Source organism: Epinephelus lanceolatus, chromosome 12, assembly GCF_041903045.1.
Source record: "Epinephelus lanceolatus isolate andai-2023 chromosome 12, ASM4190304v1, whole genome shotgun sequence".
In the NCBI taxonomy this organism is placed as follows: Eukaryota; Metazoa; Chordata; class Actinopteri; order Perciformes; family Serranidae; genus Epinephelus; species Epinephelus lanceolatus.
Genome location: NC_135745.1, coordinates 31,268,744 through 31,280,770, shown reverse-complemented (window position 1 = coordinate 31,280,770; position 12,027 = coordinate 31,268,744). Strand labels below are relative to the sequence as shown.

Genomic DNA, 12,027 nt, shown 5'->3' with positions numbered 1-12,027 from the left:
TCACCTGAAATGGTTTCCACTTCACAGGTGTGCCTTATCAGGGTTAATTAGTGGAATTTCTTGCTTTATCAATGGGGTTGGGACCATCAGTTGTGTTGTGCAGAAGTCAGGTTAATACACAGCCGACAGCCCTATTGGACAACTGTTAAAATTCATATTATGGCAAGAACCAATCAGCTAACTAAAGAAAAACCAGTGGCCATCATTACTTTAAGAAATGAAGGTCAGTCAGTCCGGAAAATTGCAAAAACTTTAAATGTGTCCCCAAGTGGAGTCGCAAAAACCATCAAGCGCTACAACGAAACTGGCACACATGAGGACCGACCCAGGAAAGGAAGACCAAGAGTCACCTCTGCTTCTGAGGATAAGTTCATCCGAGTCACCAGCCTCAGAAATGGCAAGTTAACAGCAGCTCAGATCAGAGACCAGATGAATGCCACACAGAGTTCTAGCAGCAGACCCATCTCTAGAACAACTGTTAAGAGGAGGCTGCGCCAATCAGGCCTTCATGGTCAAATAGCTGCTAGGAAACCACTGCTAAGGAGAGGCAACAAGCAGAAGAGATTTGTTTGGGCCAAGAAACACAAGGAATGGACATTAGACCAGTGGAAATCTGTGCTTTGGTCTGATGAGTCCAAATTTGAGATCTTTGGTTCCAACCGCCGTGTCTTTGTGAGACGCAGAAAAGGTGAACGGATGGATTCCACATGCCTGGTTCCCACTGTGAAGCATGGAGGAGGAGGTGTGATGGTGTGGGGGTGTTTTGCTGGTGACACTGTTGGGGATTTATTCAAAATTGAAGGCACACTGAACCAGCATGGCTACCACAGCATCCTGCAGCGACATGCCATCCCATCCGGTTTGCGTTTAGTTGGACGATCATTTATTTTTCAACAGGACAATGACCCCAAACACACCTCCAGGCTGTGTAAGGGCTATTTGACCAAGAAGGAGAGTGATGGAGTGCTGCGGCAGATGACCTGGCCTCCACAGTCACCGGACCTGAACCCAATCGAGATGGTTTGGGGTGAGCTGGACCGCAGAGTGAAGGCAAAGGGGCCAACAAGTGCTAAACACCTCTGGGAACTCCTTCAAGACTGTTGGAAAACCATTTCAGGTGACTACCTCTTGAAGCTCATGGAGAGAATGCCAAGAGTGTGCAAAGCAGTAATCAGAGCAAAGGGTGGCTATTTTGAAGAAACTAGAATATAAAACATGTTTTCAGTTATTTCACCTTTTTTTGTTAAGTACATAACTCCACATGTGTTCATTCATAGTTTTGATGCCTTCAGTGAGAATCTACAATGTAAATAGTCATGAAAATAAAGAAAACGCATTGAATGAGAAGGTGTGTCCAAACTTTTGGCCTGTACTGTATATAAAACCTTGAAACAGCACTCACGATTCTAGTATAGGTCTTCCGACATGGACATGCCATGATGACTGTTAGCACTGTTTCTGATGGGACCTTGGGTGCACAGGGTACATTCACAGTTCATTGAAAGCAGTAGCCTACGTAGGGGTGGTGAGTGCCAATGGGAGCCCAAGATGGGCCCGTGTTGGGCTGCCCAACAGCAAATACTGCAAAGATAACATAATTAATATTTAGAAAATGAACATGATCCTATATGTAATGGTATTTTTGGTCATCTCATAATTCCATTTCCATATCATTACAACCAAGGGTAAAGTTTTTTTCTCAACATCTGGGGGACACCAGGCCCCCAGGAACGCCACTCTTCATTGCTTCCAATTTTTCTCAGTGGCCACTCATGGTATTGTCGACAAAAAAATCCCCTGCAGCCCAAAATCCATTTTCCCTTAGACCACCACTGTAAATGCCTTGGACTGCAAACAGTCAGTTATGACTCTCTAGAATGAATTTTCAACCCATGGAGGTTTTATATTTTTAAAACTTTCCTTGAGCCGAGTAAAGCGATTTAAATCTCAGTGACGTCATCACAAAGTAAAGTCTATGAGCTAAGCATAAGTAAACCCGGAAGCTAGAATCTTTTTTGGTGTATGAACCAAGTAAGCAATGCCATTGGAATGAAAAGGCACCATCCTGGCACCCTTTTACACAAACTGTTGTGGCACCTAGCATACCAACTCAACACCACTTTATCCCATTAAAACAATACTCAGAACTTGTATTAATTTCTATGAAAAAGCATCTTGATTCTTTTGATCTGAGGACCCTTATGGACTAAAAGAATATGAATAAACTGACAGGGTAATCAAAGAATGGGCACATAATTTGAGGTAGCCAGCAACCTGGGTTTATACATCCGAGAACTTCAATTAACAAATGAACTGCTTGGAAACCAGACCAGGTGTTTAATTGAGACAGGCGTTTATTTGTCAAAATGTGTAGCCACACCGGGCTTGTTCAAACACTTTCCTTTTGCATCCATTTATGGTGGACATGTCTTTAATTTTGTCAAAATGAAAGTCCTCTATTACTTAAAGAAGCCTGGCTTGGATGCCAACTCCTTAGAGCATTATAGACCTGTCTCAAATCTTGCCTTTTTGTCAAAAGTTTTTGAAAAAGTTGTCTCAAATTAGCTTTTGAAATACTTGACATTAAATGACCTCCTTGAGCCTTTTCAGTCTGCTGTAAATTATTCAACTGAAACAACACTCACCATGGTGGCAAATGATTTATTATTGGCTGTAGATTCAGAATCAGCATCTGTGCTACTGTTGCTCGATCTAAGTGTGGCATTTGACACATTGGATCATTCTATTTTATTGGACAGACTTGAAAATTATTTTGGCATCTCAGGTCAGGTGCTCCTTTGGTTGAGATCTTACTTGTCAGACAGATCTCAACGTGTCTTATATAACAAAACATTCTTTGAACCGCATGCTGTTGGTCATGGGGTTCCACAGGGGTCTGTATTTGGTCCACTGTTATTTTCTGTATACTTGGCACTGTTGGGTGAGATTTTACATTAATTTGGGATCTCTTTTCATTGTTATGCAGATGATTTACAGTTGTATTATCCTTCAAAATGGGTCAGATATAACTAAACTTGATACCTGTGTAACTGCAGTTAGGGGATGGTTATCTAGAAATTTCCTGTTACTTAAGACAGAAATGAAGATTATTGGTCCTGCGAAACTAACACGCATTTAATACTTCTGTGTTGAATCAACGCCATAGCTACAGCATAGGCTCCACATCGACATCCCCAAGGTCCGCTGAAAGACGTTTGGTGAGCGTGCTTTTTCATTTCGTGCACCAACCTTGTGGAACAGTCTACCTATAGGTATGAGGCAGGCATGTTCAGTTGATGTTTTTAAAGCAAAGCTAAAAACCCATTTGTTCACTACTGGGAATAAGTCTTGATTTGTCTGTTTATTGTTGTCTTTCATTGTTTTATTGTGTTTTATTTATTGTATACTGTTTTTAGTAGCTTTTCTGTTTTAAATGATGTTCACCACTTTGATTAAAAGCGCTTTACAAATAAATGTATGATTATTATTATTACTTTCATCTTTATTTTGAGGAGGACAAATGCACTTGTTTTAAATATTGAGGGGGACGTGTTCCCAGCACCCCCATGAAATCTACTCCTATGGTTTCGACCATAGGTTTCGACGACTGCACAGCTGACTGTCATTGCTTGAAATATCGCGAGACTGACTCCACGGTTGAACCCACCGGGCTGTGTGCGGATGCTGCTCCGCGTCGCTCCCCCATCTCTGTTGCTGATACTGGGAACCGGTGTGTGTGTGTGTGTATATATATATCTGTCTGCAGTGACCACACACCTGCTAGCAGAAATAAGGGAGTCCCATTAGGCTGTTGTTTCTAACTCAGACAGTGTGGGGACACAGCACAGACACAGCGTTAGTAAAGTAAAACAGTCGGTTGCTATCAGCTAGCGTTGAATGTATCACTCAACGGCTAACTACCTAGCATGCTAGCTAACGTGAAGTGCAGCTAGTGATGGCTCTTGGGTTTAAAATATTATGTTTGCCGTCATACTGTAGGTAATGTAGCACAGATTAATTTAAGTGTTCATACCGGTAACATTATTTAACGTAAGTGTAGTGACAATAATGTTAGTTATCGTGCTAACCAGTGTAAGTACCGTTATGTCTCATTTAAAACAAGTAACATTACTATAATCAAGCTAACGTTAACTTAATGTTAGCCAGCTAGCTAACGTTAGCATTACAGTGCCCCATTACAGCATCTGCAAGATAATACCTGTTTTACTTAATTAGCCAAACCTTTACATGGGAAGTTAAACTTTATGCTAATTCCAAATATCATTGACTATCATTTCCCAGTCAGAAAGTTAATCTTTTTCAGTTATAGCCCAGGAAAAGTCTCTCTTAAGCCCAGCCCAGTTCATCCACAAGTGATCATGGCTCCTAAAAAGAGACCAATGCCCTTAAACATCGCTCCTGCTAGTGATGGGTTATCCACCTCCACCAACACTGATGTTTCATCTGAGTAAGTTATTCTGCTAACCACATAAATATCTCAATATACCATATAAACTAAATATGTCATTCATATTTGTGATCTGAACGGTGCCTTATTTGCTCTGTGACATTTCCCGCAGGGCCAATTTAGAGGCACTTAAAAGAATAATGGAGGAGCTGGACCTGGATGAACAACAGAAGAAAAGGTTAGAAGCTTTCCTCACCCAGAAGGCCAAGGTGGGCGAGTTGAGAGATGATGACTTCAATCGAGTATGTGAGCTGGGTGCGGGCAATGGAGGAGTTGTCAACAAGGAATGTCACAGACCTTCAGGAATAATCATGGCCAGAAAGGTGAGCCACAAGTAACACTATCATATGATGTGAATATGATCAAAAAGTGATACTGAACACGGTAATAAAACATTGTTGAAACACATTCACTATAACAATTCTCTTTTTCGTTCAGCTCATTCATCTTGAAATCAAACCTGCCATCAGAAACCAGATCATCCGAGAGCTTCAGGTGCTGCATGAGTGTAACTCTCCCTACATTGTCGGCTTCTATGGAGCATTTTATAGTGATGGAGAGATCAGCATCTGCATGGAGCACATGGTGAGTCAATTGGAGGGAGTGACTGTGTGTGGGTGGCAGATTAAAGTATTAAGGGTTTTTCTGTATCGATCAGTTTATCCCCAAATGGATCTTCTTTTTCCACTTTGCACATTTTTCATGTTGTATACCAGTGCAGAAGGTCAGGTAGAGAAAATGTTCAACTGAGTTAGCGTCCTAGTTTCCTTTTATGCTTATTTCAAGGACAGTGATATTGAATAAAGTAAAAAATACAAGATCCTCTTTGGCCTTTCTATATGAATATGTGTCAGTCCCATGTTTAAGCAAAGATAATGCAATTAAAAAAACAGTTAAAATGCTAATCTTGAATTCTCCTTGATGTACTGTGGTTGGATTGCACCTCATTTGTACATCACTTTAGACAAAAGCATCCACCGAATGATTACAAAGAAATTTAGATCTCATAGAGGGTGATTTTTATGGTAAATGTAGTGTTGTCATGATACCAAAATCTTTGTTTCGGTACTAATACCATTGTGAATTTTGATACTTTTCGATACTCTTCGGTACTTTTCCTAAGGAAAAGTCCTTTTGGATACAAACCTTTAGAAAAATAAATAGTAGGGGTGTAACGGTACCAAAAAAATCATGGTTCGGTAAGTACCTCGGTACGGACATCACGGTTTGGTAACTCAAATGTTCCACCAAGTTTGTGTTGTCTTGTTTTGTCTCCCTTTGCGAGGCAGACTTTCTCTCGTCTTTTTTCACGTGCGCCAGCTGCGAATGTTGATACAGGTGTTGTCATACACACCACTTGTGCAATCTGTGCTCCAATAGGAACAAGAAAGGCGTTTGTGTGCATAATTGAGTAAAATAAATTAACTAAATTAATGAATTGAATCAGATTCAAAGTACCGGTATTTTCCGAATGCAGTATAGTACCGTTTGGAATACTCTAGTACCGCGGTACTATTTTAGTACCGGTATACTGTGCAACACTAGGTAAATGTAAAGCAAATTTTCTGTGGTGAGGGATGGGAATTGAGGACTGATTCCAGTTAAGAACTAGTCCAAATTGTCTGATTCATCAGAATTGTATGCCTCCAGCCTTATCAGTTCATCTTAACCAATTGCTTTAAACTCATATGTCTACACTGCTAGAAACTTGTAACAAGGAGTCACAGTGTAAAGGAGGATATGGTCCAAAGTGTGGCTTCATTTCACGAAGACAGATGACAACAGTGCTGCTTGTAATGTCTATTAAATTATCATTTCAAGTCAGGGTGGAAAACCCAGAAATAATTGAAACATCTTTCTGTGCAACATGGGCTTAAATTCCAGTAATGCCATGTATTTGACAGTCTAAACATGAGTGCCACTGCTTACCAACTGAGCGACATGTCAGTTACTGAGGGTAAATATCCTGTTATAATAACATTAGAGACACACACACAGGTCGCTTTTTTCTTTGAATAAGAAAACTTCAATGAAAGTGAATACTTTTACAAATATTATCTCATTTGATTCATTTTAGATGATGCCAGACAGAGTGTTGCTACCATTAGTTCCGACCCAGAGATAATGAAACCATTATGTTGATGCCGAAAAGTTTTAGAGGCCTACTTTTTCCCACACCGAAAATCGATCAGGAATCAATCAGGGAATCGATTAAGAATTGGACCGATAAGCACAATCAATAATGGCATTGGTGTCAGTAAAATCTTATCATCTCCCATCCCTAATTGTGGTAAGCATGGCATAAAACTGCACAGTACTGTGTCAGACATGTATATGTTCCACAGAAAAACCAGTAAATGTACTCAGTGCACATCACAATAATGGGAAAGGTGTGATCAATTGAAATTCTGTTTTAGACAGAATGCTCTTTTAGCAGTCTGTATTTTGACCTCTTGTATTCTTTGCTGTCTGTCTTTTGTTCAGGACGGTGGATCTCTGGACCAGGTGCTGACAGAAGCAAAGCGAATCCCTGAAGAGATTCTGGGCAAAGTTAGCATTGCTGTAAGTGTATGGTTGTCTTTTATATCGTCCATCCATTTTTATCCGCTTATCCAGGGCCGGGTCACGGGGGCAGCAGGCCAAGCAAAGCACCCCAGATGAGATATATAATCCCTCCAGCGTGTCTTGGGTCTGCCCTGGGGCCTCCTACCAGTGGGATGTACCCAGAACACCTCTAACGGGAGGTGCCCAGGGGGAATCCTTCTGTATTGTAATGTCGTATAATATTGCATGATATTGGCAATAATAAAACAATTGTGGCCTTAATGTACACACACAAGCGCACACACACACCACGGGCCTAGCTGAGTTTTACCTTTGTTTCTATCTGTTACTTTCACATTAAGATTGCTTACAATTATTGACTTGTGTAACTTCTGCCCTTTTTGAAACAGGTTTTGAGAGGCCTTGCGTACCTAAGAGACAAACATCAAATCATGCATAGAGGTACTTGTTTTTTCATGGGATTAATTACAGAGTCTTGTATTTCAACTGCAAGACATGATGTACAGTAGCATAGTGCATTGTAGTTTGTTAAATCATGTGTGCTAACCTGGTCATACAAATGATCATATGCCAAAGATAACAAATATCCTAACCTTTATGTTAATGTTACTGTAGGGCTGTACAGAGAGCCCTTTTTCACTGCACTCTGTTATCGTTGTCCAGTCAGGTGAAGTTTTTGAATGCCTTTTGTACCCCCAGATGTGAAGCCTTCAAACATCCTGGTGAACTCCCGTGGGGAGATCAAGTTGTGTGACTTTGGTGTAAGCGGGCAGCTCATAGACTCCATGGCCAATTCCTTTGTTGGGACAAGATCTTATATGTCGGTATGTTGGTCCTCACTGAATTATGCTTGAAACGATAAACTCAGTTTGGTTACTCAGTATTACTGTGATGTGATACCGTTGTGTTGAACTTTTTGTTGAGGCTGTTCAAATGAAATGTTCCCATCCATCATCGTATTGTGTGTACCACTAATGTCCTTTAAGATATTATTGACCTAACTTCAACCAGTGCCTCAATTTACATATAAAAATAAGCAATATTTTAGCTGTTTGATTTCAGATCATTTAATGCCTGTGCAGTGAGCAACAGTTCCTTGTAGTTGTTGATATAATTATTCTGTTCTGTGTTTTTATCTTTGCTGTGTAGCCTGAGAGATTGCAGGGAACTCACTACTCTGTGCAGTCAGATGTGTGGAGCATGGGCCTGTCCCTTGTGGAGCTGTCAATCGGGCGCTTCCCCATCCCTCCTCCAGATGCCAAAGAACTGGAGGCCATATTTGGACGGCCCATCTTGGCTGGTAGTGAAGAAGAGACGCTCAGCACTTCGCCCAGACCCAGACCGCCGGGTAGACCTGTCAGTGGTGAGCAACACAGCTATATTGAAGTGCAATAGAGTGCTCCAGGGATGACGTTGTTCTCTAGGCCGATACGATACTTGCATGTTTTGTTCAGCAAGATAACCTTCACAAATGAACACCACTTTAATGATTTTTGAAGCCTGAATGCAATCGCCAGAGGTAAAAGCTAACGTTTGGCTATAACGAACTACACTACGGTAACAGTACTTCAATGTCACCATCTCAATGATGCTGTAAAGCTGTGTTCGACGTGATGACGTAGCCTCAGTTAGCCACTTGTTAGCAACCACCTTCTTAAAGACACATAACAGCTTCAAAATTTAAGAGTGATGTATTTACCTACAGATTTTATGTCGTAGAATGAAACCTGGAAGTCTCTACACCAAAGTCAAAGTCAACACCATTGACTTCAAGACAAGGGGACCGAGAGTGCTAAAATGCAAACTCATTTCTGGGGTTTAGGACTCATTCCTGGAGCAATCTATAGATAACTTTGCACTCAGGCAGCTCTAGGTGGCAGTATGAGAAATAGTGACACATGAAGTAAGTAAATTACACTCTGAGGTATGCCAGCCTGGCCAGTCTACTGAGTGCCACAAGGGAGCGCATCTTTCAGCTCTCTCCTGCTGCTGTTGTCAGGACAGTTTGCATGTTGTTTTTATGTTTTGATATACCAGTTCCTGTTGTGAGAAACAGGATGAATCTTTTATGTGTGATGATAACCAGCATAAGGGTTTTGTTGTGGCTCTTCAGTGTTATTTAGTCTGATAAAAATGAGTGTTTTTACGTAAGTCTTGCTTGAAATGTTTAGTATAAAACACAGTTTAACTTGGCTCCTTTTCCAGGTCATGGTCCTGCAATGGCCATCTTTGAACTTCTAGACTACATAGTAAATGAGGTAAGAGTTGTCCAAAGAAAAACTGGTTCCGTAAAGTATTTACTGTGATCAGATGTTCATTCAACTTTGTTCTCTATTTCAGCCCCCTCCCAAACTACCACACGGCGTCTTCACCTCTGATTTCCAGGACTTTGTGACAAAGTGGTGAGACATTTTATCTTGGAAACATGCAGTTGTCTTTTGTCTACATTCACGTTTTCTTTTTTCCTTAATGGATGGAAAGTCATACCTTAAAGAGCCATCTTTCCTCTGTCATTTCCTCAGTCTCATCAAAAATCCATCAGAGAGGGCTGACTTGAAAATGTTGATGGTGAGTAATCTCAGTTAGACTGTGGCTTAAGTTTTAATTTAAGCTCCTGCTTTTCCTTTTCTGTGATATCTGACAGGTTGAAGGTCTAGATCACAAACTGGGGCTTATTCATACACACTTAGAGTCAGCAGCAGAAAACTTTGTTCTGTTATATGATTAAATTTTCAATGTTCAGTATCTTACCTGTATTTATACTTTGTTTTGTTGCAGAACCATATGTTTATCAAGCGGTCTGAGGTGGAGGAGGTAGACTTTGCTGGCTGGCTTTGTAAAACCATGGGGCTGAACCAACCTAGCACTCCCACACGCACTGCAGACTGAACACACACTGACCACATTCGCGCACACACGCGCACGCACACACACACACACACACACACATGTAAAAACATGGAGAAGCTGCTGCCTAAAACCTGATGCCCACACACACACGTTGTTTGCCACGTCCTCCCTCAGGTGAACCTCTGAAGTCTCCATCTATCAAATGAACTCTACTGACAAGTAAGCCAGGAAAGATGCTCTATCTACAGCACAAGTGTGTCAGTTATTACAGTCATATGTGATACATGTGTGACTTTGTTTTCATATGTGTCATGCAAACACATTTAGAAGAGTAAGGATAGTTTATTTTTACTGAACAAGTCGGGTTATGTGTGTCTGTGTTAGCAAGAGATGATTGAGTCAAAGAATGTGTTTTTTGCATTTGGTGATGTGACTGATTTCTACAAAGATGTCTTGAGGTGAAGCACAATGTTTAAAACATTTTAGCATGACCCTCATGTCAAAGCCAAAAATGAAAAAAGTTACAACCTTAAAAGCACCCTCTGCGCCCTCTGTATTTCAGGGTTGTTATCTTTAAGCATCATCCTTAGCTTGTTGTGGTACCATTAGCTTCAGATGAGCTACACTGGGGCAGAGGCTGTCTTTGAAAATACCAGAGACTCATCCCTGGACGCTACCTGCCGTAATAAGACCGCTTTTATCTCTTGAGCAAGATGCATCACGACTCACTGAGCAGTCTCTGCGGAAACAAGTGATTATTTCTTTGTATTCGTTGTCATGTAAACAACAGGACACGGATTTGCCATTGAAGTACATCCTGTGTTGTGGCAGGATTAGGGCATTTCGCTCCTTTGTTTTGTTCTATTTGTGTACTTCCTCCTTTAAGTAAATGTTTAAAGGGACAGTTAACCCCAAAATCAAAAATACATATTTTTCCTCTTACCTGTGGTGCTAGTTATCAATCTAGATTGTTTTAGTTGCCAAGTGTTGGAGATATCAGCCGTAGAGATGTCTGCCTTCTCCCTGAAATAATGGAACTAGATGGCACTCAGCTTGTGGTGCTGAGATAATCCACAGACCTTGCTGTGAGCAGTTTCATGTAGGAACTATTTTCTTTCTACTGAACTACACCCGCAATCCGTATCATGTTTCTGGTCATCCACAAACCATGTCACTGAAGGACAAAGGATTATTTAAAGGTATTTTAGGGCTTTTTGTCTTTAATTGATAGGACAGTATTAGGGTGAAAGGGAGAGAGAGAGAGGGGGGGTGACATGCAGCAGGGGGCTGTGGGGCGAAATTGAACCCACGGCCACTGCGGCAAGAACAAAGCCTTTGTACATGGGGGACCTGCTCTACCAGGTGAGCTACAGGGTGCCCCAGGATAATGGATTTCAAGAGTATCACTGAGCTCGTTAATGTTACAGCTCTGACAAGGAGGACACTATTAATGTTTATATCTCACACTGTCACAAGTGCATGAGTAGATGCACGCTTCCTTCTGTGCGTTGATGCAGTTTGCAGATGTAGTTCGGTAGAAAGAAATTAGTTTCTACATGAAACTGCTCACAACAAGGTCTGTGGTATATCTTCAGTAACTGGGTCATGGTTTCTGGAAAGAGACATTGCTGTTGAGTTTTTCACATGTATTTTATTGGTGCTTTGAGCACCACAAGCTGAGTGCCATCTAGTTCCATTGTGTTCATGAGAAGGCAGACATCTCTTCGACAGATATCTCCAACACTCTGCAACTCACACCCAAACAAACTAGACTGATAAACAGCACTACAGGTAAGAGGAATATATGTTTTTTTGATTTTGGGGTGAACTGTCCCTTCAAATATAGATTTTTTTTTATGGCAAAATCATGGAAAGCTTTGTCTATAAAATCAGAATTGTCAATAAATTGTATGTATTGTAACATGATGTCTTCATTTGCCGGAGTATCACTTCAGTGTTTTACACTCCTTTCACCAGAAGGGGGAAGCACTCAGGTGCAATGCACTGAGGAATTCTGGTACAATTACAAACTGAAGTGTGCTACCATACAGAAAATATAGAAATATACTTATCACTGTGTGTGTGGTGCACTGTATATACACTACAAGTTGGCTCATGCTTATACTGACTGAGAAGAAGAGCAG

General features: G+C 41.0%; 1 protein-coding gene across 1 annotated transcript; it reads left to right on the top strand.

Annotated features, from left to right (window-relative positions):
* Window positions 1–3,551: 3,551 nt before the first annotated feature.
* map2k2b (mitogen-activated protein kinase kinase 2b) lies at window positions 3,552–11,804 on the top strand. Its single transcript, XM_033649648.2, has 12 exons — window positions 3,552–3,730; window positions 4,331–4,468; window positions 4,581–4,791; window positions 4,907–5,053; window positions 6,953–7,030; window positions 7,423–7,474; window positions 7,733–7,857; window positions 8,183–8,396; window positions 9,239–9,291; window positions 9,374–9,435; window positions 9,556–9,601; window positions 9,812–11,804. Exons 1-12 carry the CDS (start codon window positions 3,567–3,569, stop codon window positions 9,920–9,922), a joined length of 1,401 nt encoding a protein of 466 aa, XP_033505539.2. The 5' UTR covers window positions 3,552–3,566; the 3' UTR covers window positions 9,923–11,804.
* Window positions 11,805–12,027: the final 223 nt, after the last annotated feature.

Coding starts and splice junctions, on each gene's coding strand:
- map2k2b (XM_033649648.2), top strand. CDS start 3,567: ATGAAATCTACTCCTATGGTTTCGACCATAGGTTTCGACGACTGCACA. Junction 3,731..4,330: donor GTTGCTGATACTGGGAACCG/GTGTGTGTGTGT, acceptor TTTCAGTTATAG/CCCAGGAAAAGTCTCTCTTA. Junction 5,054..6,952: donor GCATCTGCATGGAGCACATG/GTGAGTCAATTG, acceptor TCTTTTGTTCAG/GACGGTGGATCTCTGGACCA.